The sequence below is a fragment of the Barbus barbus genome (genome assembly GCF_936440315.1).
Source record: "Barbus barbus genome assembly, chromosome: 44".
In the NCBI taxonomy this organism is placed as follows: domain Eukaryota; kingdom Metazoa; phylum Chordata; class Actinopteri; order Cypriniformes; family Cyprinidae; genus Barbus; species Barbus barbus.
In genome coordinates this window covers 18,686,432-18,712,539 of record NC_136722.1, presented here as the reverse complement: position 1 = coordinate 18,712,539, position 26,108 = coordinate 18,686,432, and the positions used below count along the sequence as shown (strand labels likewise).

Below are 26,108 nucleotides of genomic sequence, written 5' to 3'. Positions count from 1 at the left end.
GTCAAACTGATTGCATTTAGTTGGAAAAATTGCCCATAACTCCTGGTCTAGGATCTGTTTTCTTCGTAATAATAGCATAACAAAATTGATTTGGCAAACAATCCAGTGTCTCTGTCCTTCTGCTTTGGAAAGCATCAAATGATTTTACAATGCATTTTCGCAAGGGTGAGCAAAGTAGCCAATCACAGACATGATTGTTGATATCTACAACGCAATGGCCAATCAGAGGTGTTTAGGTTGGAATCCACGCACTCACCGCTTTTTGTCCAGTGTTGAGTTCAATCATGCTCGTAACATAAAAAAAAAAACGTTTCATTGTGTGGTCTCATTGTGTGGTTAAAACGGAACTTTGTGAGATTGTGATGAATGAGTGACTTTAGTAAGTAATGAATGAGTAAATTTAAAGGGAGCGCTCTCTGCATGCTGCATACGATAATATATTCAGAATTTAAATAAAACTTGTGTTTTTCATGCTTGACAAGTGGCCACGTACGACACAGAGATAGCTACTACACTATATAGAAAAAGATAATAAAAAGATAATAGCCTAATTTCAGAAGTACCAAGTGATGCGATTCTGCAACCGAGCCTCCAAACGCAGAATAAGGAAAGGAAACGGTTATTAATTATTTGCATTGGCTGCCATGCCCATGCCAAATCATGCACCTGCTTGCTTTTCTGTTAAGTGTTTTTGTGAACGTATACAGTATTCTTTAATAACAAATAATTGTAACATTTTACAATAAGGTTCCAATAGTTAATGTTAGTTAAAGGAGACATATTATGCCCCTTTTTGCAATATGCAATATAAGTCTCTGGTGTCCCCAGAATGTGTCTGTGAAGTTTCAGCTCAAAATACCCCACAGCTTATTATATCATTTTGAAAATGCCAGTTTTAAGTGGAAGCAGAAACACTCAGATTTTCGTGCCTGTTTCTTTAAATCCAAATGAGCTGCTGCTCCCGCCCCCTTTCCAGAATAGAGCTGCGCCATTTCAGCTCGTACCTGCTAAAAACATCTGTTTTGGTTCTGATTATCATGTTTATCGCGCTGAAATCATGCGTTTTAAACCATATTAGTTTAAACTTCGGATATACGGTTTTCTGAGCGCACACATCCCAAGCACATGGACAGAAATGGCATGTGAGTAAACTAAGTTCTCATTCACACACAAGTTTACGTTAAATACACACACGAGTTTCAAAAACTGTCAGTTATGTCTGTGAAGGTAAACAGCTGGGAAATAAATCGCATTATTTTAGATCTGTGTGGCAGCAGCATACAGTAAATAAATCAATAAATCCACTGCTCTGTTGTCTCCTCTGAGGCTGGGACTAAATAGTGTTCTGTGCTGGTCTGTGCAGCCAAAGGCAGAACAGTTAGCATGTTTTGCTCAAACTTTCACCATGGCATTAGAACTGGTACACCGTGACCGCTGTCGCTTGTGAAATCAAAATGATGGCGCCGTGGGTGGAAACTTACAGATTTAGGGGCGGTAATATTATAATGAAATCCCTTTGCCACGTCACCAAGGGAGCAAAATCAGACGTTTGCAGAAAAAGGCTTACTAAACCAAAGTTACTTTTTCACGTTTCCTTGGTTGGTAGATGCACTGGGGACCTGATTATAGCACTTAAAACCTGGAAAAGTCAGGTTTTCATGATATGTCACCTTTAATGTATTACAGTGTTTGTAAAGTGTTACATAAATAATGTATTTTAAGTGTTCACTTAAAACTAACCGCACCCCACCCCAAGTGCGTCCTGGAGCCGGGCCTGTGAAGACGTCAGAAAAACTACTTGAAATCCGATTTGATAATTTAGAATGAGAATCTTATTTTAATCAGATTTCAAACCACACATGGACAAGGTTTTAATCGGATTTCAAACATAATCTGGATTTGTAAATATATCAGATTTCATGTGTTTTTCTCTGTTCAGCCTAAAAAACGAAACGGGTTTGAGTTGGATGAAGTAAAAATTGGATTTTTACTGTCCTTCTGAACAAAGCCTCTGTAATTTGTTTCTGGACAATAATGTCATCAAGTCTAAAATGTGACAACCTCAAAGGTTCTGGCAGACAGGAGATCCATGAATTGGGACCGAATGAAGCATGTCTGTGTTAACATTACAGTCTCTCCCCAGGGTACGATACAAGTGAGATGCCATATGTCCAATCAGTGCAAGGAGGACTCACACAGGGCCAAAAGGTCACGAAGATCAGCGTAAGCCAAAGAAAAGACCAAAGCGTCTAACCTTTTCATAATAGGTGACTTCATATTCCACCACGGTCCCGTCAGAAGGTTCTGGACCCTGCCATGCCAGCGTTACACTGTCGGTGCCCTTCCTTTCCTTTAAGATGACGCTCACTGAAAAAGAAAGAGAGAGAGATGAACTGAGATTGATTACCATGTAAAAGAGGAAGATTAATTACACTTCTAATTAAAGAGTATTAGAGGGCTGGCGGAGCGCGTCTTGTCTTTTTCGGGAGTGATAAATTATTCTGTGTGTGTAGGGAGTCATTTTCACCCCGTACTACATTGCTGGCACACAGCCAGAGCACCTCAGCCCTTCTATTCATACAACAGCAGAGTTCACGAGCCGCCCTGAGCAGAAAGAGAGAGAGACAGAGGTGCTAATGATGGTGTCAGATTGTGAGTACAAACGAGGGCCTCCGTTTTGGGCCCCGGCAGCTAGTGATGAATGAAGGAGCTGACGTTTCGATCTTTAATGAGCTGTGCAAGCCTTAACTCTGTGTACTCTGATCTGCTGTGCGGCTCTGACACAGTGACACCGCTAACTGCCGTACGCACACAAACACTCTTAAAGTGATAAACAAACAGCTACGCTGATATCTCAGCATGTGTTCAGTTCACAGATAAGGAACAGACATGCTGCAGTTCAGAGTAATGAAAAGAGAAGGGTCTCAAAATATCACAGGAAAAGATGTAGGAGGTGAGTTAAACACTTAAACACAGTACAATAATGAATTTATATATAGCCAACATGATCTGACCATTATGTGAACATTGCAATCTAAATACAAATATGGTCAGTAATAATAATAATAATAAATTGATAAAGCTTTTTGCCTTTTACCCTCATACCATAACTTTTGGGGTCATTTTCATGTTTTTTAAAGAAATCCCTTCAAGACTGCATTTATTTGATCAAAACAGTAATATTGTAAAATATTACTACAAATTAAAACAATAGTTTTCAATTTTAATATATTTTAAAATGTAATTCATTCCTGTGATGACAAAGCGGAATTTTTAGTAGTCTTCAATGTCACATGATCCATCAGAAATCATTCTAATATGCTAATTTGGTCCTCAAGATTTCTTTTAATTATCATTGTGAAAAACAGCTGTGCTGCTTAATATTTTTGTGGAAACCGATGCATTTTCAGCATTGTTTAATGAAAAGACAGTTCAAAAGAACAGGATTTATTTTCAACAGATTTTTTTGTCTTTGCTGTAATTTTTGAACTATTTATTGAATATCTGCTGAATAAAATAATTTTTAAAATGTAAAAAATATCAAACTGATCCCAAAATCTAAAACATTAAAGGGATAGTTCACCCAAAAATGAAAATTGTGTCATCATTTACTCACCCTCAAGTAGTTCCAAACCTGTATGTCTTTGTTCTGATGAACACAAAGGAAGATATTCTGAAGAATGTGGGAAACAGAGCAGTTCTGGGGGCACCATTGACTTCCATAGTATTTTTTTTCCTACTAATGAAGTCAGCCTGGCTATAAAGTTTCTTCAAAATATCTTCCTTTGTGTTCGGCAGAACAAAGACATTCATACAGGTTAAGAACTACTTGAGGGTGAGTAAATGATGACATTTTTGGGTGAACTATCCCTTTAAATGTAAATAGAGCAAATTTCATATATTTTTTTAATTAATCCTCTCCATTTCGATTTCATGTTGTCTTTAACACAAAGGATCAATGTAAATACTTTCTGTGTCATCTAACTTGCATTATACATTCATATGTTGCATTAAAACGCTTTGCATTCAGTTCTTATGAAGTAATCAATCTGTCAGGTTTATTTGATGTATTCATCACTTTGTCACCTCAGAATTTGCATTTATAAATATTCTGTTTGCCATCTCTCGCACACCTGCCGATGAAAGACGTGCGCCGAAACATCAGTCAATATCCGAATCATGCAAAACATGCAAATACAAGCACTACATCATCCCAGAAGTCTCCTCTCGGATTGTCTCTTGAATATTTCAAGCAGTGTGGACCAGAGGCCAAGCACTCGAAATATAAGCCAATCGGAGTTACATATACCTCGATCAGTCCCCGCCCACTAGTGGCGTTTCCACGGTTACAGGCATGTCAGCTCTCATAAGAGCAAAGGGCTGTTGATCTGGGCATCCTGGGTAACTCTCCTCTCAGGCTTCTCATTACGCTGCCTCTCGCTCCTGCCTGTCTCACTCTCGCTCTTGTTCTCTGACGGGCTGAATCATACTTAACCACAGGATCAGGAGAGCTTGTCCCTCTTCTCGACCAATGACAGGCTTCGAGGTACTCACAGAGTGTGGGTTTAAAGGTCAGGAGAGACATAAGAGGACCCACTGAAGCACAGCGCACCCGTGTAAAATTCAAAAGCAGGAGACAGAAATTGTGACTAAAGCTTCAAAGATTTAAGAGCACAAGCAGAAATATGTGTAATTGAGGATGTTTAAAGCTTTCAAAGGATAACAAATACTACATATCCCTGACCCTCCTGACAGCCAATTACAAAATATACCTGCGTCACCTATCATGCCTATTTTTTTTGTATGAATCAAATGAAAAGGCCCAAAAAAAGGAAAAAATATATACTGTATGTTCTTGTAAAATGTTCATAATATTTAGAACAAAGGGTTTCAGACTTTTGATGCCAAGGTCCTTCATATATAACCATCACCTTACAAGATACCCCTTCATAGGAAATGAAGACAGCTTTATATTTTCATGTATAAAGGGCTCAATTATACTGTATATGAAAATATTAAATGTGATATTGCCATATAAATAATTATATTTCTAATTACATTTACATTTAATGATTTATTAAAATATTACTTTATATATTTATAAACAATTACATTATTATATGTATATCGTACAGTTTATTATATATTATATTGTTGATATTATATACCAATTTTAAATGTAATATAATATATTTAGAGAAATATTTATATATTTATATATAAATAAGTGTATTAGTTAAAATGTATTTATTAATGCAAGATTAGTTTCGAGATTTGGCTTTTATTTTTAATCTTAAAACTCAGTGGTCAACGTTATAAAATAATTGCAATAATTTCTAAAAAAAATAAATAATAGTAATTCAACTGAAAGTGTCTGCTATTGCATAAATGTAATAAAAATAAATAAATGTTAGTTGAAGAAATTTATTTATTCAAACAAAAAGAGATTTGGTTAATATTTCTTAATTTCTTGAAACTCAATGGTCAACAACAGAATAAAATGAATCTGCAATTAACCTGATTTCTAAAATTAAAGGTGGGGTATGTATTTTTTCAAAAATGCTTTAGAAAACGAGTCGGGCCGAGTACCAAAACAAACTTGTAGCCAATAAGCAGTAAGGGGTGTGTCTACTCATGATGCAGAGGAGAGAGTGCTCATCAGTGCACATGACGGACATTAGCCGAGCCGAACGACGACAGAAAGATAGAGATGGAGAATAAAAAACAAATGAGGAAAACGTCTGCGGAACAAAAGAAGGCTTACACCGTGTTTACACCGGACGCGACAGTTGTCTTGTTGCGGTCTGTCTACACTGGATGCAACAAAGTGATCATTGAAAATCATTTGAAATGTGTGTCAATATGTCATAAATAGAACACAGCAGCAGTTTTCTGTCAGGGATTTGTCGTGTTGCGGCATGGCATCCAGTGTGGACAGCATCACTGATTATAATGAGTTCTATAGTACTTTGTCACGCCTAATAAGTCTTGTCTACTAATAAGCAGAAAAATCATTTAATGGAGAAACACATCTCACATCTCTGTGTGACATCTCACCTGTCTGACTGGTGGTGACGTTGACGGACACTAGTTGACGTGGACTGGGGCTGAGATCTGACACTCCGTTCAGGGCTTCAATGTTGAAGGTGTAATTGGTGTGAGGCTGCAGTTCTGTGACCAGAACTCTGGGGTGTGTCAAGCCAAACTGCCTGGGGTTGAAATGTGGACCACTGCCACAGGGAACGCACTTTTCACTGTCTCCTGCAGCCCCTGCTTCTCCAGAGCACTTCCTGCAGTGGACACTGTAGGTGACATCTCCACGTCCGCCACTTTCACGAGGAGGACTCCACTCTAGAGTGACTGCAGTCTCGTTCACCATGGAAATAGGATTACCGGGTGCCGACGGTGGTCCTGATGAGCATACACATAAGTAAAGCACATCAGTTGTGCACTTAACCAAATAAAATCATCAAAACACAATAATGAACTGGATGTTTCAATGCTTTATTTTTATTAATATTTAGGAAGCCACAGCTTACTTGTGCATGCCATAGAGCGAGGGTCCGATTCGGCTCTGTAGAAGCCTCTCTCACACACACACTCAGAGGCCTTGTCCTGGTGGGAGTAGCTGTGTGGGGGGCACTTCACGCAGTACGCATCCATAGCAGAGGCCTTGTAGAAGCCTGACCGACATGCTATCGAATAAGAAGGGGAAAAAATTTGATTGTATTCATATTCAGAAATATTACTATTACAATAAATTACATAAATTATATATAATATTTAATAGTATAGATAATAAATTTAAAATATTAAAAGATAGATACATCTTCATTCTGTTTCAAAAGTTTTCACCCCCTGGCTCTTAATGCATGGTTTTTCCTTCTGGAGCATCAATGAGTGTTTGAACATTCTGTGATAGTTGCATATGTGTCCCTCAGTTGTCCTCAGTGTGAAAAGATGGATCTCAAAACAATACAGTCATTGTTGGAAAGGGTTCAAATACACAAAAATTATGGAAAACCAAAGAATTTCTGGGACCTCAAGGATTTTTCTGAAGAACAGCAGGCAGTTTAACTATTCAGGACAAACAAGGGACTCATAAACAACGATCACTAAACAAAAAAACACAGCTGTGGATCATTCAGGTAAGAATACGGTATTAAGAATCAAGGGGATGTAAACTTTTGAACGGGGTCATTTTTTATAAATTCAACTATTATTTTCTCTTGTGGACTATATGTAAACATCTTTTATGTGATATATCTTATTCAGGTTAGTACTAAAACAATAACATCCCTCTTATTTTGGTAAAATAATTAACTACTGTATTTGCAGATTCTGCAAGGTGTATGTAAACTTTTGACTTCAACTGTATATACACTTATACATAAAAACATATACACACACACACACGTAATTGTTTTACTATTTCTTATAATAAGAAATGTATTGTAATTATATTTCTGATATATTTTTATATAAACTAAAAAAATCCTTCAAATAAATCACTTAAATTATTACTTGAGAAAAAATATAAAAAAACACATCAAATTAGATATATATATGTATAATAACTATCCTTCCATCCAACCATTTCCTAGTCTTTATCAATTAAAATTGAGGTAATACATACAGAGATTCTTAAAGTCACAGTAGCAAACACAGCCTGTTGTGTGCTAATAATACAAGCAAGTGAAAAAAGTAAATCTACATTATGACTGATCTTGAAGCAAGAAGCCTTACGCTTGACTTCCATTAGTCAGCAAGTGTAGGTTAGAAGTTATTTATTTTTATATATAAATGGGGAAAAAATAAAGAAGCAATGTGAAAAGAGGAGTTTTGTGATTTTTTCTGAGGGAGGTTTCCTCCCAGCTCTCGTCACCTTCTCCAGCGGGGCATAACTAACACCTGCAGCATTAGCCTGACTGGAGGCACGTGGCAGCTGTGTTTTCTGTATGTGTATGGGGCCTGGGTTAAGTTGGAGCTGAGTGAGTGTGATCGGTGTGTGTGCATGCATTAGAGCACTTTCCCTCAGGGACGCCGTGCCAGACTCCCATGATGCCCCTGAACTAAAAGCAAACCCTATATTTCTGCAAACACATCCCAAACATGTCAGTTCTTATCAGCCACAGCACAATGCCTCCAACATATTTCCCTTTTCAGGAGAAGGTTTTCAAAGCGACTAATACTGAACTTTGGACCGTGCTAATGGAGTGTAGAGTGACGACAGCTTTGAGAAGCAGTTAGAGGTGGATATAGTTTTGAGAGGTGTTGCTTGTAAATTTAACAACGTTGAGTCAGGGCCGGCTCCAGGCATGGGCAGGGGTGGGCTAAGCCCACCCAAATGACTGTCTTGCCCACCCAAATGACTGTCTTGCCCACCCAATCAGAATTAGATAAGATTGCGTCAATTTTTTTATGCAGAGATTAAAACCAATCTGAAGTGGACTGACGCCGTAGGCTGGTGCCTCCATGTCCTGCAGAGCGTGCTTTAGCTTCCACTCTCCGCACAAACTTAGGTATAGGCTAGCGCACATTATTATTATAGCGCAGGTTTAACGTTTAAACATTGTTATATACTTGAACTGTTTTAGTATATCTATAGATTTTATTTTAGGCAAGTCATGATGATATGAGAAGGCTAAAATGATCAAACATAGGTTATGATCAGCTCATGCAGCTGGCCGCTTGGTCGTTACTTAAAAAAAACTAAAACTTATAGGCTATTTAATGAATAAAAATGCTCCAAACATTTTTCTAAATTAACTTAAAACAAAATATAATAATTTTGCCATTACACACAAAACTGAACTATTTTAATAGCCGAAACAGTAGTATAAACTAAACTGTTTTAGCAGAAGGGGGGAAAAAAGACGGGCTCAGGTCGGAAATTCTGATAAGCTGTCGGATGTGGGCCGGGCTAGGGCCTGAGCGTCTCGGGCCAGGGCCGGGCTAGGGCCTAAATTTTAGGCCCGTGCAGGACTCTAGTCTAGTAGCCGTTTCAACACGTGTTTTACCAAATAAAATGAACAGCACTTTTAGAGTTCATCCCACTCATTGATGTGAGCATAAGTATTGGGACAGTTGAACATAAGGCAGATATAAAAGATTAAAAGCTATTATTTAGTTGCAGATCCCTTGTGCACAATCACAGCAGTGAGTCTGTGACCCATAGACATCACCAGACTCTTGGTCTCATCCTTTGAAATGCTTTTCCCAGCCTTTAATGCAGCCAATTCCAATTGTTGCTTGTTTTGGGGAGTTTCTGCCTTTACTCTCCTCTTCAGCTGGTGAAATTCATGTCCAATCAGATTTAAATCTGGAGATTGACTTGGGCAATCTAAGACTTTCCAATTCTTTGCCTTATAAATTCCTTGACTGAACTGGCAGGGTGTTTTGGGTCATTGTCCTGATGCAATATGAAGCACTTCCCAATGAATCTGGTGGCATTTTCTTGAACATTGGTAGGCAAGATGGTTTTGTACCCTTCCAAATTCATTCTGCTACTGTCATCATATTTTAAGTCATCAGTAAAGTTGAGAGGGCCTGTTCCAGAGACAGCCATGCATGCTCATGCCATGACACCACCTCCACCATGCTTTACAGATGAGGCTGTATGCTTGGGATCATTGCGGTTCCCTTTTTTTTTGTTTCACATTTTTGCTTTCCCATCACTTAGATAAAGGTTCATCTTTGTCTCATTGGTCCATAAACACAGTTTCAAAACTCTTCTGGCTCACCTTTGTGCTTTTTTGCAAACTCTAATCTTGCCTTTCTATTTTTGGTGCTGGTCAGAGGTTTGCATCTTGCTGTGTAGCATCTGTAATTCTGTGTCAAAGTCTCCTGAGGACAGTAGATTGTCAGAGCATCACCCCAGCTTTCTGGAAGTTGTTGGTGATTTTACAGACACGTCTTTTAGGGTTCATTTTCACAGCTTTTATGATTTGTCTGTCATCAACTACTGTTGTTTTCTCAGCCGATCAGGTCGTTGTTGGTTGCTGGTGTCGCTGGTGGTTTCCAAACTCTTGATTTCTCCATGCCCTTTGTTTTTGCTATAGCTCTAATTGACTTCCTCTCTTCTTTTAGCATCCAAATTGCTTGCTTTTCTCTCAAAGTCAGCTCCCTCATCTTCATCCTGGTTTATGTGTGTCATCATTGAATGCAAGATTCAGAATACAGAAATAATGGATATAACTGATACGACACATCCCCTGCTGTTAATATCTGAAGAATTAATGCAACAGGACACAGCTGATCACTTAGAAAGACCTGTGAGGCAACTGTTTCAATACTTATGCTCACATCAGATAGAGGGATGAAACTCTAAAAGTGCTGAACTTCTTAGCTGGTAAAACATATACGTGTTGAATCACCCAATAATAAAATGACATTCTGTAGTTTTGTCTCATATTCATCTTTTAATCATATTTGTAAATGTCTTGACTCCACAATGCTGTTCAATACAGGGGCCAGAAAAATCCCATTAATAATCAGTAGCAGTTGAATAAGAATTACATTGCACACTGTAGAATTTGCACTCACATTCTTGACCTCAATCCATTAACTGACACTCTAATTTACCAACATATTACCATTAATTAACAGCCGGAGATGTTTCATAATTAATAAGACAGCTGTCCCTCTTAATTAATTAATCAACATCTTTCAGTTCCTCACCAACCAATCAACAGCAGTTTATTGCTGGTATGAAGCGTGAAAAGGTCAAGTCAGTCAAAACATGAGCAGATGTGTCTTTTAATGGGAGATTAAAAATCATGTAAAATGCCATATTCTTACTGGCCAGTCCAGTTTATTTTTATTTAATATTAAGTAGTTTATTTTTTGGCCTAAAAATTATTTAAGGTAGACTTTCTTCATGAATGACAAAGATTTCTCCATCTATCTCAATCTAAAGCCACTGACACAACCACACACACTCGGCAACATACACACACACACACAGAGTGAGAAAACATGAAACCGATAATGCTTTAGTAAAGATAAGACCCTCTCAGCGGGAGATCTTTCTGAGAGATTAAAGGAACAAGAATTTGCTCTAAATGCCTTTACTTCAATCTGCCGAGAGGCAATCAGGACCAGCAGAATTAATACTGCTGTTAACAGGAAAACCGCCTATTTTTTCATTCTACCACACAGTGTGAAATTACTAAATCTATCCTTTCTCAGTGTCACGCTGACTGTATTTTGTTATCTAGCCATGCTCTCCTTATATTTACGGAAATGTCATAATCCACATGACCACAAATATACAAAAAAACATTGTTTTTTAAAGCCAGAGCTCAATGTGCTACATTTTCTGTATACACAGATGTGGAAATACTCAAAAAAGCCCTTTTCCCAAATGTCTACACTGCTGTGCTAACTAAAGCTTTATGCTAACAGGCTTACTGAATTCTGGCACAAATCCGGGAGTATTCACTGACCTAAATAATTCTGAGTTAAAACATAGTTTTCAGGCTTATGAGGTGAGATTCTGCTGCATGGGGTGTAAAAACAAAGCTAAGACCTGAAGAACATGTGATTGTTTCTTCATCACCTCTGGTGGTCAGCGTGAGGTAAGAGGTGTAAAGTCTCCATGGTGGTTTGGAACGAGGCCTGAAACAAAACAGCATGTGTATATTATGGTTTGGCACCCTCTCTGTGTTTAGTTCCAAACCAGAAAGCCCTTGGAAAGCCCAGCCTTTTGTGGAACCCAACCGGTCTAGTGTGTCAAAGCCAGCGCAATAGCAACAAGGCAGATTTCCACTACGCCAATTAAACTTTGTTAAAGGATATGGAAAGCTGTGAAGGACAGATCCAGGAGAAGCAATTTGCCCCTAAGTAGAGAGCAGCAAAGCTCTAGATTAATTGGTCTGTCTAAGATCATCAGAGCTTGAAAACATCCTCCAGCAAGGTGAGTCCACCATAATGAAATCTTAATTTAGGCAAACAAAATGAGCATGAACATGGTTTATGCGGGTTTGGTGCTGGTATAGCCCAAGCTATTAATCAATTACACTCATTTTCTATAAATTTATTCAAAGCATTAAAAATGCAGTTCATGCCCTGAATACAGCTCTTTTATGATAAACATGTTTCTAATATATAAAAAAAAATTAGAAAAATTTCTTCACTTTTTATTAATATTTTAAAAACTTTTATCCACCAAAATCAAAAAGTTACGAATTTTACATTGAGCAACAAAATGTCAACACTAATTATTGATAGGAGAGGAAAATAATCGATGTAAAACAGAAAATACTGAGATTGTACTTCTGCTCATGAGCAGAAGACAGAAAATTGGAACATCTCAGAGAGATTTCAGATGGCTTCCTTATCAAATATTTACATTGGTGTGATTGGTGTCCCCTTGGCTCAAGATAATCAATAGCTTTTATATATGATACCTTCAGACAAAAAGACAGAAAGAGCAGCACCATCATGGGAATTAAGTAAGAGAAAGAAAGCAAGAGAAAAATGAACAGTGGAGCACTTGTGTTTTTTTTCTTCCTATGAGGATGAGAGACATGTTTGGAGAGTGTGTTTAATGCCTGGACCATGGGGACGAATAGTTGCTATTAGTGTATTTCTCATTCTGTCTGCAGCCTCTGGTTCATATTGAATGAAGCAGATCAATAGACATCTCCATCACATGGATCAGGGCACCACATTGCTTTTGTTAAAAAAAAAAAACTGAATAAAAATAAACTGAAATAAATACTAAAACAGATGGAAAAACTAAATTAAAGCTTAAAAAACATTTATTTAAAGACTACCTAAAATAAAGTAAATTTGGTTGCCCTAAAATATTAAAAATAAAAAAATAAAATGGGGGGGGGGGGTTGAATCTGAGACCAAATTTAGGCTAAATCAAACTTAATCTATTAATGTGTTCAAAATACCATGATATTACAATCTAATAACATGGCATCACCACAGTACTTTTTGTAAGGATAGACAATACAGTTTTACAAATAAAATAAAATAAAGTAAAAAAAAATATTGAAAAAAAGAACATGACATCCATTCCTAGTCAATCCAGTTAGGCGACTATTTACACCAGTCTTCAATGAAGATGAAGGGAGTTTTACTCAGATATGACAGACAGATGGGGGGGAGAGTGAGACGGTAAGAGTGACATCCCTGCTTCCAGCGCTTCAGGTGCCCTTTTCAATTTAACAGCATTGTGGACCTACTCAGAAAAGCAGAACAGCGTAGCAAAGGTAGGGTCAGTGGAAAGGTGACCGCAGGGTCCCGTACCCACAGAAACCGCACATTTATTACTTAGGGAGAGAGGCTTACGTACTAGTTTCCATGGCAACATAATTCCAAAACGTTCCCTTCATTGAGTGTGAATCAAGACTTAAATAGTAGAACTCCAGGGCGATTGAAGAGTGAAATTTTATCCACACGTAGCAAAGGATTCGTACAAACTAAAGCAAAGACAAGTGCTTGGAAACGTTAGCATCTCAAACACTTTCAAAGGACTTTAAATAGCCAACCTTCAGAGGCATGTTTCATGTGCTTGGCCTTCAAACGGACAAACATGGGCTCCTCTAGACTAGCTCACATTAGTATTTAAGTATAATCATACGGCATTCTCTTTTATGCATCCAACATGAAATTTGATGGCTGACCAAAAAGGCGCTAAGAAAGCGTTGGCGTTAGTGATCAGTGAAGCTCCGTTTCTTACATCTAGACTTTGATGTTTGCTCACCTTGACTCACTGATGCCAAACAGCCAAAATGCATCAATATCAAAGCGCCACTTTCCATGCTAATCGAGGCTAACAGTTAGCCTCTAGGGTATTTCAGCATATTTGTCTATGGATATCCATGTTTGCATTTCTGTTGGTAAGCAAATGACCTGCTGAGCCCTTTGACATACAAGACTAAACAAGGTTCTTCACATTAGCAGAACTTGATCTCACCTACAGGAATGGAAGTGTTCTGGTGATTATAGTGCTGTATTGATTTAGCGTCCGGTTGCACAGCAGAGAATTTTTAAAGTCTTTTCAGCCATTTTTACCCTGGCCATTAGGCAATGTAGCATTGATTTTTGGAGAAGGAAAAAAATCCAACCTATCCAGGCTGATGACTGGAGAATGGTAGAGCCAGACTTTCCTCAAAGCTCACCCGCTAGGAACACAGCTAAAAGGTAATTCGCAATATTCACACAGAACCAGCCTGTTCTGAGCCAAAACCACATCTTTAACCCTTTAAACAGGAAGATTATGGAGGGAGTTGATCCCAGAAGCAACTGAGGATATCAGACCTTCTCAGAGATCAAACTCTTTAGCTTCTCCAATAACCATGGTTGCACAAATGGCTTAAAGTCACATAACACGGCTTCTATCTGGCCTTCAACAACCAAAATACCTGTCCAATTACCTCAGAGGTGTCAAGAGAGGGTTTAAGCATCTCCACTGCTGGATTTCTCCTTTGTCTCAATCAGCTCTCAATCTCCCTGAAGTGCCCTTTCTTTCCAAAGGCTATTTCCCGCTTTCCATCCATCATGCACAGCGTGACAGAGCCAATCTCCCAGGCTTTGCTGGTACGCCTAGCTGGAACATCCTATCAACCTAGTGGCATATAATGTTCACTTGAGCCAAAGACAAAACGTCTACTTAATCCCGTGAAATAACTGGTAGAAGCAAGGTGGACAACTTTATCATGATCCAGAAGCAGAGTTCAATTTTCCATTAACCATCAATTCCACCTACAGCAGATTTTCCAACTATAAGAAGAATCACACACACACAATAAAACCACTTGCGAATGATATAATTGCCAAGATTATGAATAAACGTCCAATAAACACTTACAAAACAACTAGATTTTTGAGAATGTGAGAGGTACTTCTTCGCATTACTGTAGCTATATATAGTTGCTAGGGTGCTTTGGTTGGTTGCTAGGTGGCTGCTTACTTACCCAAGTCAAATCTGCTCTATTTGGCCCCCAGAAATGGCTTCTTCATCGGCACATATAGCTACGCAATGCTCAACAGGAGTCCCGAGTTCAAATCCCGACTCAAGGACTTTTACCGATTTCACCCCCCCTTCTCTCTCCCACTTCGCTTCCTGTCAGCTCTGATCTGTCCTATCATAATAAAGCTTAAAAAAAAAAAAAAAAAAAAAAAAAAAAAAAAGATATGGTTTCTTCAGTGTAAGTCTATGGGATTTTTGTTCACTTGTTTTAATAAATAATAAATAAAATATAATAAATAAACATTATTATAATAATAAACATTATTATAATAAAATGCTAAGATAAATAAATAAAAATAAATGTAAAAAAAAAATCTAAATATATGAAAAGAAAATATAAAATAAAAAAAATTATCAAAACAACAATAACTGTAGTGCTTTCTAAGGAGCTAATGCACAACTTTTTTTAATCTTAGAAATGAATCAGTACTTGGGGAACAACATATTGGAGGTGGTTTGCATCCAGTCCGTTCCACTCAATCTTACAGCATGCTCAATACTTCAGTTTTACAGACTTTGTAATCAGTGGGGCTGAAATGAAAAGCAAGTGTATTTGGAGACCGGCGGTCTTGCTGTTATTTCAGTGGGGTGAGCTACAGAGCGGGTGCAGGGGGAGCCTCTGACCGCAGCTCTTGGGTGGAGAGCTATAAAAAATTGATTATCCATACATGTGAGAAAAGTAGCAATAAAAACAAATTCTTCTCCGCTTACCCGTGCCTTTTTTCTTGCTGTCTGTGCAAGCGTACAAAGCTACAGCCTCACTATATCAATTTAAAATCACAGGAATATAAAACAAAACTACTTCAAGCTGAGTTTCCAAAGCAATGCATTATTTCTGAACACAGAACAGCCATTAAAATAGCTGCTGAAGTCTCCCTCGTACTACTGTTTTCTTTTAACATTCTGTGTCATGAAAATCAAAAAGAATTATTCATATTGATCCATTTAATAACCCTCCCACTGTCTAGAATTTTGCTTGAGAAAATTCTTGTCCTCTATAATCGTAGAGATTTGCATGGGAGAATGCGAGGTTGTACAGGTCTGTAATCACAAAACATAGACCAGGTCTTTAAACCAGTCAGTGCCAGACTCCGAATCAGCGCTGGAAACTGGCTCCTCTTAAAAGACAGTCTCTCGTTTTATTGATAGTGGCTCCATTTCATTACACATGTGCAAATGCTATTGGATATTTAATTCCAGTCTCTCCTGTGGCTCCGCCTGTTTCATAAATGTAGGAACTTTTAATGATCAAGACATGAGTGGCTAACAGAGTGGCTTACGGTGAAGTTTTTGTCTCTTAAAATGAAAGTACAACCCCTCTTAACTCCAAAATTGAATGCATTTTTGGGTGAAAAGGAATGGTCCACAAGGGGGGAAAATGTAGAAAAGCCATTTAATGTCCTTCAATAGCTTGTGTGGCCTAAGGCAGAAAATTGTAAAAAAAAAAAAAAAGGGATATTTGAATAAAGATTACAAAGATAATTTTTTTAATTTGGATTAATGTGCACTGATGAATCATGGACAATAAGACTTGGAAAAAGCAATCAAGTAAATAGGGTCCATACGGATTCATGTTGACTTTAAATAAAGGAGCCTGTGCCAACCAGCAGACTGTTTCTCCTGGTCGTAAGGCCCTCTTGTCATCTGCAGCCCACCAGATGAATTATTAAAAGAGTTTGGAAAAAATAATACAAGATGACTGCTGGTTGCACGTGTCGGTGCCTCCACGTGTCGCCTTCCTCCCCAACACACACTGAAAAAATATATCTGAGTGCCATTAAGAGACAGAACAGAACAGGTGTAGAAACAAATCCCAACGCCACTGTGAGGCAACATTAGAAAAGAACATAACACTGGTAAACCCTGTAGTGAGAAGTGTAAACTGTCCATGCTCAACATAAACAGCAACTAAGATGTCCATTTCCCCATTATGGGTTTTTTAATGGTTAATTTGACTAAACTTTGTGAAAATCGCAATCCTAAATTAGTGTCATAGTGTGAATTTCTCTATAAAAATCATTACAAAGTTAATATTTTAAATAGGAATAATAGGCCTATTGTGACTTTTAAACTGCGGGTGATTGGGAGGTATGAGGAAGAAATGTCTAGTTTCCTTTTCAGTAAAGAAAAACTGTGAAGCCAGACTGTCAGTTTTACAGACTGTGAAATACAACTTCTACTAAACGCATGCAAAAACATTCATAAATTTATCCTGTAGACAGAAAAGGAACATTCAACGATGTGCTAAACTCCCTAGATGAAATTTTAGAGTTCTGTAAGCTGTCAATGTCCCTGTATAATTGATGGCGCTCCAAGTCTTTGATGCTTTGGCTGTGGAGACTCTACTCTGCGTTTGTCTTTCCTACAGGGGTCCACACCCAAGACCCAGCAGCCAGACGAAAAAACCCACCAGCTACATCTGGTAGCCATCCTGACATTCTCCAGCAGAGCTCACAACGGTCTCGGTTTAACTGCTTTCTGAGAAAGAAATGCACAAATCTCAAAGCTCCACAGCCCTTAAACCTATGAAGACACCATCACTTCTTTTCCCAACAGCGTTTGATTTGGGCATCATTTATATTTTACTCTGCCCAGATCTCAGCATGCCAGCAATCTGAAACTTGAACATGTTCTACAGTTTCCTTAGAGACAACTGCACGCGAAAGAAAACAAGTATCATGAATCATCTGTGTTATGACAGTTGGACCATGAGCCTAAATTACAGATTGGCACTTTGCCATCCACTGACAGGTTATTCCATGTTGTTTACTATCGGCTACTAAAGTGCTATTGATCTGAACAGCAGCTGGAGGTACGGAAATGGGTAGATGACATGTAGTTGACAGTATGATAGAGGGCTGAGACAGCTAGACATTTTAGTCGGCAACAGATTAACTAGATGCCACTAATAAAAACAGCATAAATATTTATTATTTTTACACAGTTCAAAGTAATGGTTAAACTAAAATGAAATATGGTTCTGCATAGTCATTAAAATAAATTAATTAATAATACAAATTATTATAAATAAATATTTTTACATTAAAAAAATATTTTGTGAAGGTTTAATTTTATATGCAGGCACAGTTTAGATTTGTCCACAAAACTAATTTCAAGCATTTAAGCATTTGGTTTTAAAGATCATGAGAAATATCAATTCAGTCGAGTGCATCCAAACTGGCTGGCAATGTAGCTACACATGAGCATCTTTTTCTTCTTTAAAAATTAGTTCCAGAAATAATATTATTATCAAGGGTAAATGAAATGGCTATTGCAGATGTCTTAAGCTGTCTTCGCCAATAAAAGCTTCTCCGTTGGAAGAAAAACGTGCACTCGATGCAGCTCATACACACACTTCCAAATGAGCAGCTAGCAATATGCTATGCAGAGAGCTCAAAAGCATATGGGGGAAGAAAACAGCTTAGGTCACTGAGTTGGGCTAAAGGAGGGACCCAAGCTACTTCTAGAACATTGTAAAAGTCAAATAAAAAATATTTTTCTTCATATAGCCTAATTTTAAAAATGTAATTTCTGGACCCAGAAAAATCATGAAAATTACTAAAATCTTATTTTAAATTTTAAAAAGAATATTTTGTGTTTAAAAAATATTTTTTAAGTTATGCTAAGTTCTAAAATATATCATTAGGTAGAAATTATGAGTGAAAAAATATTTTAAAAAATCCTTGAACTGTCATGGGGCTTGCAAATATTACTGTGGATAGCCAAAAAGGTAGAGAACCACTGCTCTATACGGTCCTGTCCATAAAAGGCAAAACGACTCAAATTTCCCCATTTCCTAATACCCATTCACCCTTTAGCCAACAAAAGCTGCAGAGAAGGTTTATGCGGGTGAGCTGAATGACGACTGTGTCCGTGGTACAAAATAACTAGCCGAAGATAAACTCCTGTAATTCCAGCGTCATGATGTCACCCAGCTGGCGAGCATCACGTGGTGAGGATTACAGATGTGGAAATCGAACTAAACGTCTAAGTACGTGATTACTAGAGCCCCTATAAAAAGACGAACAGCAGCAGTGTGAGGAAATCTCAGGTCTCTTAACAGTGTTAACCTTTCCAATCTACACTCCAAAATTTGGTCTTGGAGCACACACACACGCTCATCTCCTAAAGCCGCCTGCACTGTGAATCTCCATTGGTGTGCTGACAATCCCATGACCCAGTTTCTCAGCTCAAATCCTATGGAGGAAGACACTCCAGAGCTCCTCACAGCAAGATTACGGTCACAAAGAGCTCATTTCTGCCGCTCCTGCCCTGATGAAAAACACTCCATTCAGCCACAACCGTGTGAACTTAGCGTTGTAGAAAATACCCCTCGGGAGACAGAAGAGAGTGCCCATCTCCAGCTGGCATGCTAACAGTTGGGGGGCCATCGGGTCAGACCTCATGCCAGACCCAAACTCAGAAGCTGGTGTGCACCACCAATCCACTCAAAGACCATTTACATCCAACAAAAGAGCTTGATTGTACACCGAAGTGCTCTATGCTGAGAGATACGGTAAGAATGAACAGCCCCGGTGAAAGCACTTACAAGTGGGTTTTTTTTTTTTTTTTTTTTTTAAATCAGAGTTTACAACATACTTTCACAAACTAAAAGGTTAAGAGAGGATATGAAGAATGAAACGAAAGAGAGGGAAAAAAAAAAAAAGGATGAATCTACGGAAGGCAGGAGAAAGTGTTAAACCAGAATGGATGGGAAGGGGTTTCTATTGGAGAGCGTTCGAGAGCAGCCACAATAAGACGAAAAGAAAAGAATGGAAGAGATAAATATAAGAGGCAGTTCACTGAGCCGAGGTTGTGGGAGAAGACGTATCTAAACAGTAGCCGTCTCCCTCTATTTTTCACTGTCTTTCTATACGGCCATGTGGGTCGACATTGAGTGGTAAGTGGGCTAGACTGAGGCGCTATTGGAAAATTTAGAAAGAATCCGCGAGACAAAAAGAACCAACAAAGAGAGAAAGGTAGGGGGGGGAAAAAAATGAAGAAAAGGTAGAAAGAATGGGAAAGAGAAATGTTTGTTAAACACCAGCCCAAATTTAGATGTAATACTGTCCTTCTACTAATGCTGTTTTCAGTGAATATAAAAGCCCTCGCAGCATGAAAAGTGGAGAAAGCCAGCGTCAGCAAGCACTTCCAGAATCCACAGCGAGAGCACAAGGTGAAAACAGACCACAAGCTCTTTCACTTTCAGTCATTTCGCATGACATTGCCCTGTTTCTGAAGGAGATGTTGGAGCCAGAAAGAAATGAATGTTTTGTCAGCTGACCGGACTTGTATGAATTAACCAATTACTTATTGCAGTTGGAGTAGATCTTTTATTTTGAGGTTATTTTTGAGTTACAGCCCAGTCTCGATCACTCACGGTAATGAATGGTTGCAAAATTCTCCCCTTTTTCCATTGGTGCTGAATGTTTTTTGCGGCACTGAGCTGAATCTACTGTGCCACAGCAAATGATATTACTGAGGGAGTTTAAAAAGATGAAGTTATCTGAATAGAAAGTATCGAGTTAAACTGAGTACTATGACAATATAAAGAAACTGCATGTATTTTTCTAATGTGATGTCTTCACAGGCTGCATGCAAAAACCAAAAATACAATTATCTGATTAAGACAGTTTATAGACTCTCAAAACTGTAGTTTTGCGTATTTTAGTCCAGTAGCTTTGAGATAATCTGTATGCCAGTATAAATTATCTTTTTGCATGTATACACTTTTAAAATGTTTTTCTCTGCTTGGAAAACTATCACACGTGATGTAAGCTAAACATTATTAGCTAATTTTGAAAAAAGGCCCTTGGATATATCAAGCCCTTACTTTCTGTTTCTCTCTTTCCCACCACTATCTCAACCACACACAGTCAAGAAGGGTTTTCAAACCTGACCTGCGCCTATCGCTAACAGCCCAATTAACAGATACAATCATTGACATGAGCTGTAAGACTCTATCAGCCGTGATGCAAACCAAAGACCACTGAACTGGTTGTGATGAATATCCCACTCCCATCTCTCCAGTCTACTTCCTAGTCATGCCACTCAAATGTTCCCTGTACAAACCCCCTCCTTCCTGATCTACACTTCCACCCACAAGAAAACAGTCCAGAATGGCTGAATGAATATTTAAAAGCTGCAGCCTTCTCAGTCCTGGGGTGGCATATGAGCAAATTCCACGAACAGAGGCTGAGGGGCGACAGGGCTTTGAAAAAGCAAAGGCGGAGAGAGAAACAAAAACAAAGTAATAATAATAATTACAGTGCAACCCTCATCTTGGCAAAAAAGCAAGCTACATTAATGAAGCCATTAGCACCTTCTGAGATGAAAAGAACAGTGAAGACCTGAGTTTAAACCCTTTACCATGCACATGCGATAAAGTTTGCGGTCTACCTTTCTCAGGGGGATAACTTAATTTGTGAGGTTTTACCTAGCATTTTCTCTTTTTAATGGATCTTTTATTTGGAAGTATAAAAGATGCCAAAGTGCAAAACACTCCCTGCTTCATTAAACAATAATTGTAGCAAAAAAATAACTACAGAGCAATAAGATGTGAATCAAATGCCACTTCTGGACTGTTCTATATTGATCTATCCATATAGGCTACATATCTATTCATCTACCTGCTTGTCTATATCTATAGCTGAACTATATCTACCCATCTATCTATCTATCTATCTAGCCATGTCATGTCTATCTATCTCACTCTATCCATCATTATAGATCTATCCATCCAATCATTAGATTGTTTTATGGGGGAGTCATGGCCTAATGGTTAGAGAGTCGGACTCGTAACCTAAAGGTTGCGAGTTAGAGTCTCAGGTCCAGCAGGAGTTGTAGGAGGGGGGAGTGAATGTAGAGCGCTCTCTCCACCCTCAATACCACGATTTGAGCAAGGCACCGAACCCCCAACTGCTCCCCGGGCGCCGCAGCATAAATGGCTGCCCACTGCTCTGAGTGTGTGTGTGTTCACTGCTGTGTGTGTGCACTTTGGATGGGTTAAATGCATAGCACAAATTCCAAGTATGGGTCACCATACTTGGCCACATGTCACGTCACTTTCACTTACCCATCTATCTAGCCATCTACCCATCAATCTACCTGTCTGCCAACCCATCCATTTTCTTCCCATCTACCTATCTAGCCACCTACTCATCCACTTACCTACCCATCCACTTACCTACCCATCCTTATCTATTGTTCAACTATAGAATCTGGTGATGCATTTACATTTTAATAATCTAACAATAATCCATCTTAATCTCTTCCATCCAATCATTAGATTGTTTTTAAGAAATCTTGAACTTTGTCTTTGAGTCAAAACCTTTAACCCTATTTGCTACAGTTTCTAACTGCGTAACCTCAAGTTTCTGTTACGCAACAAATAGTGTAATGCTAACACAAGTGGAAAGAACCTATAAAGAAGCTGTGGATTTGGACACTTTTGCCATGTAAAACCACTATTTTGGTCGCACTATTAATGTCAAAGAGTAATACTAATAATACTTACGTTGGCAGTGTCCATCTACCTCCTCAAAGCCTGGCCGGCACACACAGCGACCGATGGGCACAAGCCAACCTCCATCAGCACTGCAAAACATCCGTGGTGCCTCGAGCTCTTCCGCATCCTCCACACAAGTGCCGCGCACTTCCACCAGCGCTGAATCGCCACCCGTCACCGTATCCGGGAACCGGGCCAGATTGAGCACCGCCAGAGGACAGCGCTTATAAAAGACTCTCACCGACACCAGAGCAATGCAAGCACCCAGGTCTTGAAACGCCAGGTACAAACCCCTCTTACTGAGACCACTGATGTCTCGCACTTCTGTATTCAACTTCATGACACGATCCCCAACGTCCGTCTGCGTAAAGCTCTCATCGGCCGCTATAGTGTCAATCTTGACATATTGGCTTTCTCGAATGTGGCGCAAAGGTGCAGCGACAGCGTTGTTGGATTCATGGTAGTACACGTTAAACGTCTCCTTACAGGTTCCAGGGACTCCCGGAAGGCTGTTGCAGTCACGCAGAGTGAATTTGATCTCCATGTAGACGCGTTGAGCACCTTCTCGCTGGATCAGTCCAGTGCGCAACCAGTTGTTCTGATTGGCTTCCATTACATTGCACACCTGGTACGTCCTCATAGGAATGTTCCTCTCGTCCATAACACTGATCTCCTCCCACTGACAAACAAACAAAAAGTCGATCAGTACAATGAGAAATACATCCCTCGATGCTTTGGTAATTGCTCTCTGTACTTTGGTTCTGAACTTTCTAAGCTCTTACAGTGGTTTCTAAAAGATTTTGACAGACGCATGATGGGCACTTTACGAGAAAAGGCTTCATTTAACTGTCATCAAGAGGAAAGTGCATCTGACAGGCAATCAGCTCAAAGTTATGAACTGAAAAGTCTCAGTTGTTTTGCTCACGCATAAATCAGCTCATTGTTGATGCAAAGAAAATTGTATAATTGTGCTCTGGAAACTTCAATTGTTAAAACGTAAAAGGCAAAAACCATGAAAAATAATTTGGTTTGTTGGTTTGGCATTGACGTCAGTAAGTCTGTGGGTTAAAAATAAAGTACAAAAAGTAGCAACATAAATCTTTCAAATCTTTAATTTCAGAAGTGTAGTACGCATACTGCCGAACATGCCAAACCTTGAATGTTTCCCCTGCTTTATAAACACTACACAAAAACATGAGATTTTTCTTTACAGGCACTAGTGAATCTAAGCGTAACTACTTGTGCCAAGACCACTATTACAATCCATCATCATCTTGTGAAAATGGATTTGAATGAATGAAACGTAAGCGTGGGATGAGAACCAACTCCCACAGAGACAGAGAATCGTTACTCAGCGGGTTGGCAAGGTTGTTCGAAATGAGACTTTCCTACGACCCCCCACAGGAAACCCTGAAGACTCGCAGCCTGTATGTTCACAGAGGGGAGCTGTGAGCATTATTAGGGTTAGAAAGATCAAGTAAAGATCAAGCACTACACTTTAAATCTCGGTTGTAACAGCACTGGCTGGGGATGAAGTAACAGTTAAATATCTGGCCTAGTAATTATAGAGAATTGAGAATCAGAATTGACAATGCTTTTTAAATTCCAATTCAATTAATTCATTTAAATTTGAATGTACAGAAAGTAAAATTAAAATATAACTGAACTTTCAAGGAAACTGTGAATTAAAAAATATATATTTGCAAAGGCCTTACAGATAACTAGATACACATCCAAAACGCTAGAAAACACTATTTAGTTTCCCAGAGTGCATTGTCTAGGTTGAATTAATGTGAACTGTTATTCTGTAAATTCCTCTTATTGGATGTTGAAACTTTAAAAATGCTTAAATATCCTTTTGTAAGGAAAGAATTTGCACTTATCCCAAAACCTGTGACAGTGGCTTCCATATCGAACTGCTTTCTGATAAAATCTTTGGCAAAGGTACTGTGAGAAATGCCCAGGGCAACTTTCACAAGCACAGAGATCTTAATCATTGTTTTTTTGAGTTGATTGATGTATTTCGGCTGTGCAGACTTTCACAGGTACTTACCCCCTCTGGTGGATACGCTTCCCAACCCAGATCACCTGGGGCGGACATAGAGTCGAGTAGAGTAACTGTAAAAGAATGAAAAGGACAGAGATATAGAGTTAATCAAAGCCACAGTGCTAGCAGAGAACATCCTATTTTTATCGTTCGTTCAAATTTTTCATAAACAACAATGGTGTTTTTACACAGCATGATGTCATGTAAAGCATGAATCATTCAAGGCTACAGTCTTTCTGAATAAAATAGACAACAGAGCTCTAGAAATGTCAGAATCACTTGTAACAGCCTAATCAACACTTTGCATTCGAGGTTATTCATTCCAGTTTTATTTAAAAGGTACATGACATATACAGTGGATTTATTTTATCATTCTAAACCTCAACAACCTCTACAACCAGGCACAATAATCTAAAGCCAGATGGGGTTAGATTCAGTCGTGACCATTACAAAACATGTGATTCGCAACTACTCATGCAGTCTTTTTGAAATCTGTTCTCACATCAATATTTTCAGAGGTTGATGGTGCTATTTATAACAGTCTTTCAATCTCCCAATGGTCGGAGCCCTGAACTTCCCACTTTGAGCCCCGTTCCAAACCAATTACATCCCTGGCAACCAGGATGATTAATTCTTAATCACATCCAAACCTCAGATGTTCCTCCTCTTTCACGCTGAACATCAACCTCTCCCTCTCCTGGCACATGTGCGTGCCCTTTTGTGACGATTTCAAAAAAAAGGAAAATGGGAAAATCAAAGAGCATCTGGGTCCAAATTCTAATTAAAACTGACTGCCAATGGGTTTGTGTGACATGCAAACAGTGTGCATTTTTAAATCGCGCTTTGATGATTGGTTGATGTGGAAACATGGATTATGTTTGGTTTTATGGGTCATATACAGAGCAATTGGGTAAATTTGATGACTTGACACTCAAAGAGAAAACCATATGTAGAGTCAAAGCAGGATATTGCTTCTTAACCGAATACAGATTACGATGCCATTAACCACTGGTGCTCGTGTGGCTGTTTTTTGATGAGGGGGTAAAACCAGACATGCCAATATATCAGTCCAAACGATCTGGAAATCATTCTGCTCAGGCTTTCAAAGACCCATTTAATAAAACAAACAAATGAATACAGCCAAAGGCCTCGCACAGGCCATTAATACAAACAGCAGGTAACATTTAACTCGCAGCAAGGCAAAATTTGTTCCACCTGAGACATCAGTTGTGGCTCAGCAAGCATTTTTTAAACAACTGCTATACAGTCCCTGATGAAAAGACTGGCGTGTTTTAAGAAGGTTACTTAAATCACAAACAACTAACGTGCTCAAACTTCTTAACAAGCAAGACTAGCAAGCAAGTCTATGTTGACACTCTGAACAATACTATTTCAACCAGTAAGACCACATGGTCAACCAGTTGCACCTGCAAGATCAGGTGCAACCAACATTACTGACAATGTTTTACAAGTAAACATAATTGCTAAGCTGGTCTTTCAGCAAGACAAGTACCAAACAGGGACTAAACCAGCATGAACATTATCAGATCTTAGCAGTAAGGAGG

The 26,108-nt window shown here is 38.7% G+C and overlaps 1 protein-coding gene across 1 annotated transcript in view; it reads right to left on the bottom strand.

The window, feature by feature from the left end:
* Positions 1-26,108, bottom strand: part of ek1 (eph-like kinase 1) — a gene marked incomplete at both ends in the record, with an annotated part of 69,945 nt that overhangs the window by 34,240 nt on the left and 9,597 nt on the right. The window contains 5 exons of the mRNA XM_079406482.1: positions 2,255-2,367; positions 6,058-6,411; positions 6,540-6,695; positions 22,506-23,175; positions 24,550-24,614. Of these exons, the coding sequence (XP_079262608.1) occupies positions 2,255-2,367; positions 6,058-6,411; positions 6,540-6,695; positions 22,506-23,175; positions 24,550-24,614 (1,358 nt within the window). The remainder of the gene's footprint in view (positions 1-2,254; positions 2,368-6,057; positions 6,412-6,539; positions 6,696-22,505; positions 23,176-24,549; positions 24,615-26,108) is intronic.